Source organism: Schistocerca serialis, chromosome 1, assembly GCF_023864345.2.
Source record: "Schistocerca serialis cubense isolate TAMUIC-IGC-003099 chromosome 1, iqSchSeri2.2, whole genome shotgun sequence".
NCBI lineage: Eukaryota > Metazoa > Arthropoda > Insecta > Orthoptera > Acrididae > Schistocerca > Schistocerca serialis.
In genome coordinates this window covers 229,220,836-229,226,521 of record NC_064638.1, presented here as the reverse complement: position 1 = coordinate 229,226,521, position 5,686 = coordinate 229,220,836, and the positions used below count along the sequence as shown (strand labels likewise).

The window sequence follows — 5,686 nt, the reverse complement described above, 5'->3', positions numbered from 1 at the left end:
AAACTAATTTCTGTTGTTCTATAACAGTCACGACCGATAAACGCACACTTCAAGCACTGACACCCAAATGAACCTAATACACCACATAACACGCGGACCATACACACAGCACCAGAGGACACCACCAACCACAACAAGATGACATCTACAAACACAACACACTCATAAACTAAACTCCGCACTGTCATGATGTCACACAACACAACACCCTTACATCAACAGGCCAAAGCTGATGGGCGGGATTGGACGCCTCCGTTGACCCGCCAACTCAAATGTACAGTGCCTCACAAACAAGTTTGATTCAATGCAACTGGTTACATAAGTGAGACCAGATGTGTTACACATGAGGTAATCCCAAAAGGAAGGTCTCCAAGCATTGGAAATGAAGAGAAACTGTGTCACTGTTGGCCACACTTTTGTCATTGGTGCCTCCCCAAGAAAGCATGCACACCTCACTAATCGCTCAGTCTCCATGGAGAGCAGGGTTTCAGAATGGAGCTCCCACTGGAATCTACAACCAAGATGAGTCCCTAAAATGAGTATGTAAAAACTGACATTCAGCTCAAATTAATCCATTTGCCTGTGGCGACAGTCTAATCTGTAGCAGGTTATGTTGAGTTGGCGAAGCCAACAAATGTGAATTCCAACTAAAGGTTGTTGTAAGAGACGGATACGTAGCATGGCCTAATACTTATGTTCACACCATATTTAACAGCTTGATTTCAGATCAAACTCTGGTGGTACTGTAGTCATTTTGACTGCACGTACGCCAAGTCCTAAGCCGGTGCAGTTACTAGGTTTTTAAACACAAAAGGCATTGAACTAACTGAAATTCATCACTAAACGATGGAAGTGCATGGACAGTCATTAACGGAGGTGCAAAGCGTTCACAAGTGATGTAGAGAGTTTACAGCCGGTCGTACAAAAATTCATAACAAATAAAGGAGTAGGAGACTATTTCCAAGACGGTCATGAATGTTGATCATCAAATCACTCCGAATGATTTCTGCACTTTTCTTCCTGAGATTTCCTGAAACATCATTCACAGCATTTTAACAGAAAACTGCAGTATCACATGATTTGTGCTACGTAGATGGTTACCACAAATGCTGATGGAAGCTCACAAACTACAATGAGTTGATTCTTCACCACTATGCAGATGAAAGGATAAATTTTTGAGCTTGGTTCTCAAGGGGAGCAAAATCTAAGCATTCCACATTACACCTGAGTGGCATCATTCTTCTTCACCCAAGTCATGAAAATAAAAACATGGTCTACCAGTAATGTCATGGCAACTGTGTTTTGGAATCAAAAGAAGTACTGATCTCACATTTTTACTTGGCCTCTGTGAAGAGCGTGCTGGGAATGGAAGCTTACAATCAGCTCATAGTACATTGGCTGCCGAGATAAGCCCCACCTCCTTTTCCCAGAGCAGCCTTCAGGAGCCTAATAAGCAGTTATGGACTGTGGCAAATTGTTTACCAACTTGGGGTGACGCCTGCCTTGACGCTGTTGTAACAAATTTAAGTAGTTGAGACTACACAATAAGTGTAGATGAACCAATATCAACAGACTACAGAGTAGTTATCAGGAGCTATAGAGTGTAAGTAACCAACATTTGTGGCACCTAAACTGTGTGTTCTGTAGCAGAGTTATCAAACAGAAAAGATCAGATGCTTTCGAAACTGCATTTCTGTTACTGAATGGTAACATCGCATATACCATTTCAGTTGCTTGCTTCAGAGCCTTAAAAAGATCTGGTGAGATGTTGCCACTGAAACAAAATTTTAAAAAATAAATATCCTAAAAAATTCAAGAAAAAGTCATGGTACTTCCCTAGACTGGCAAGCATGACATGCACTGTTTGGATACTGAATACTGGGTTAAATGCAAATTTTGACTTTGAAGAGTGCACTATATTTCAGTTACCTACAGACAGAAGGACCCACAGAGAGGAAGTGGAAAAAACAAAGCATGGCACTGCTTTATTGAAAGCACTCACAATCCCTGCAAGGCAGCATAGGACCTGAATATAAAAGATCTCAGGCTTCAAACCACATCAAGTAATTAAAACTACTTGAGCTTTCAGCCAAATATTCCTTGGCCTTTGTCAAGTGGTAGGATTACCGTAGGCTGCTTGTACGCCCCTTGTATACACTATTTGCCATATATATTGACTCAGCATGGGACCTCGTCAAAGGATACAGAAAAAAAACCATCTCTTTATCAAATACATGTTAATTTAATAACGATTTTATCAGGGTAATTGAAAAAAAATGTAGGTGGAGTTCCCAACTTAGAAAAATGTCCTGCAATTTCCATGAATCCTAAAAACCAGTGCAGCAAGCAAAATTGCAAATGATAATGTAAAAAAAAAAGAAAGAAAAAAAAGGGGGTACAATATTCAATGAGCCTTGATATTTAAGGATAATTGATCAATCACTAACTGAATAAATAATGAGTACTTCTATACTGGCAAATCCCCATACTTAAGTTACTAGAGCTATTACGCACAGCTCCACTTTCAAAAAACGGAGACCCAGTGGACTCTCATACTACAGGCCTATTTCCATAATCTTAGTACTGATTAAGGTGATTTTGAAGACAATAACCTCTCTTATGTACGAATACATGCTTTTGCGATGATATCTGTTAGTAAAACATTCTCGGGTTTCAAGCCGCGTCAGGTGGTTTACTGCCCACGAGCTTTCGGTAGAGGAAAGCTCGTGGGCAGTAAACCACTTGACGCGGCTTGAAACCCAACAAGTTTTCATTAATAACCTCTCTTGTGATGCAAAAATGGTTTTTAGGAGGGCAATTCTTTTATGGCAGCAGTTCTGGATTAATTACAAATGTAAATCAAGCTTTTGATGAGACAGCACTGGTAGTTTATGACCTTAGTGAGGCCCTTGTTCGCACCCCACATAAGGTTCTGCTTCCTAATTAAAATCCTACGGAACTGGGGGAGGTGCCCCAGCAACCCTTAGATCATATCTGATATCTAACAAATGTCAAACTGGTGTCAGTTCATTGAACAGACTCACACAGAAAGAATTTGCAACATTGTGTACTCCAAGAATCCATACTGGGACTATTCTCTCTCATTTTTGTTGAAGATTTACGATCAAATGGACACATCCTACAATTCACAGATGACAACATTGATCATTAGTAATATGCAGGGTGTACAATAAGCAGATGTTCTGTTTAGTGAGGCAAGGAGAGGTTTAATGCAAAGAATATGGGGGAAAAAAGGCCACAGAAGAGTGCATGAAGCATCAGTGACACTAGAGTGTTTGGTAATATTGGCACTCTTAAGCTTTCGGATTTTTTTCTTTGACATTATACTAACCTGGAAACAGTACACTGCACTTGTGTGTGTCAAGCTTTTTTGTTCATTCTATTTTCTGAGGAACCTAAAAACTTCTGGAAACAAGTAGTACATGGAGCTGAATTATAATATGTACAGCAATACACAGCAAATTCGCCATCACATCTGCAATCGCAACAGTCTAGACAGTCCAAGATATCAACTGAACAAAACACACAATAGTATCCTAACAGTGACCACTACCATTCCTCACCAGTGGAGCTGTTTAAAGCAAAAATGTTACAACACCTACAAGAACATTATAATATATGGATGAATTCTTTCCATTCTATGGATGAACTTTCTTCCCCTAATGGTAGCAAACAATGAGTACTTAACTTGCAACTCATTGCTGAGACACAAGCACCAACACTGACTAATATTGTACTTTATGTTGTAACACAGTTCATTTTATTGTTGTATTATCTTAGATTTTATACATAATACCGACAAAGTCCATGCAATCCTAACTAAAATGGAACTCCAGAGTTTTAACATTCTGGTGACAATGAGTTCACGCTCGAGTTAGGCAATAATGGGGTAGGGAGTTAGCCGTGTCTTTTTCAAAAGAACCATCCTCGCATTTTCCATAACCCATCTACAACACTCACAGTAAAGCTAAATCTGGATGGCCAGACAGGAAACCGAACCGTCATTGTCCTGGATGCGAGTATCGTGTGTTAACCACTGTGCCACCTCATTCAGTATTCAGTCCTAACTAGTTAATGACACTGGATTGGTAACAAATGGTAGTTTATACTACTTTATTACGATACAAAAGTAGCTATTCTCCTTCAAACAGTATGCAAGAAAAATATAAAAAAACAGCGACATCTGACTAATTATCTATAAGGTCCTCGTTGGCTCACAATGACACATTTGCCATTGTCTTGTTGGAGTTGCTATGATCTTATCTTCCCTCTGCATCAACTGTTCACTCAGCTAGATGGGCAACTACAAATGAATGTACAAACGGATCCATAGTACCGTTAAACATAGTAAAAGTACCGTTTACGTGAAATTCACATTTATAAATCCTAGGAAACAGTACGGAATTTATGCCAAACTTCAGCTATGCGACGTATGTACCACATCGCATCAAAAATGTTTTAGAAACAACAAAATAGCTCGTTTTAAAAAACTCTCCCATTGAATCAATTTGTAAATGAAAATGGGTGAAGTGCGGAGATGATTAAAGAAAGGCCAGTAATTTGCGTTCAAAATACATTCAAAACCAGGTTTGTTTTCAAAAACACTGATCAGTACAAAAAAGGCACATCATACTTTGTTGAACGACGTAAATTTTTAAAAAATCTAAATAATTTGCACACAAGTTCTGCATCATTCATTAGTAATCTAGCCGTGTAGGTTTTTCGTCTGTCATTCGTGAACTAAACACACCTGGTTCTTCGAAATGAAAGCGTTGCATGCAACAACCACACTGAACAAAAAGTAATTTAACACCATGCTTCACTGCGTCGATAAGTCTCAAAGGCAGTTTGCACGACGCTAACGGTGTAAATCAGTCGGATTCATTTGCACTGTCATCTGAGGGGTGCGTCGATTTCTTATGTTTTTTATGCTTCTTTCTTTTATGTCTTTTGTGTTTCTTATCACTGTCACTTTCTGATTCACTTTCGGTGTCACTCTCTGATCTAGAACGAGACCGGGATCTGTCACGTTCTTTCGATTTCTTTGTTTTCTTTTTCTTCCTCTTTTTCTTCTTAGCAATTTTCTTGGCTTTCTTCAGCTTTTTCTTTAGTTCCTTCTCACGTAATTCCGTTAACGGTGTCAAGTAATCATCAGCACTGTCGCTACTCGTACTACTAATGTCGAGGACAATTTCCTTGTTTGGATCAACCTTAAGAAAATTTCTACACTGATACGTCAAATGTCCTGCGTAGCCACATTTCTTGCATGCGGGGCGTACCGTCTCCTTTCCCTGTGGTATAAGTCGAGCAAGTATTTCTGGATCCATTCATTCCACTGTAATTACATGCACATAACCCGAAAACATTCAGAAAAACACTAGTTACAGCAATGTATACACACTTCACAGGCGTCTAAAGCTAGCGAAATGAGGGATGCTCAACTACCGGACCTACCGATAGATGGCTCTAGCGCGTGCCGGCAAGAGATTATATCACTGAGTGTCCGCCATATCTGAATTTACAGGCGTCTAAAGCTAGCGAAATGAGGGATGCTCAACTACCGGACCTACCGATAGATGGCTCTAGCGCGTGCCGGCAAGAGATTATATCACTGAGTGTCCGCCATATCTGAATTTGGCAAAAAAACGAAGTGTCAAAACACCGA

The 5,686-nt window shown here is 39.7% G+C and overlaps 1 protein-coding gene across 1 annotated transcript; it reads right to left on the bottom strand.

Annotated features, from left to right (window-relative positions):
* Positions 1 to 4,580: 4,580 nt before the first annotated feature.
* LOC126466451 (protein SREK1IP1-like) lies at positions 4,581 to 5,475 on the bottom strand. Its single transcript, XM_050096388.1, has one exon. The coding sequence runs from the start codon at positions 5,346 to 5,348 to the stop codon at positions 4,893 to 4,895; it is 456 nt and encodes a 151-aa protein (XP_049952345.1). The 5' UTR covers positions 5,349 to 5,475; the 3' UTR covers positions 4,581 to 4,892.
* Positions 5,476 to 5,686: the final 211 nt, after the last annotated feature.

What these genes read in the sequence shown, in the direction of transcription:
- LOC126466451 (XM_050096388.1), bottom strand. Translation starts at nt 5,348, where the DNA reads ATGGATCCAGAAATACTTGCTCGACTTATACCACAGGGAAAGGAGACG.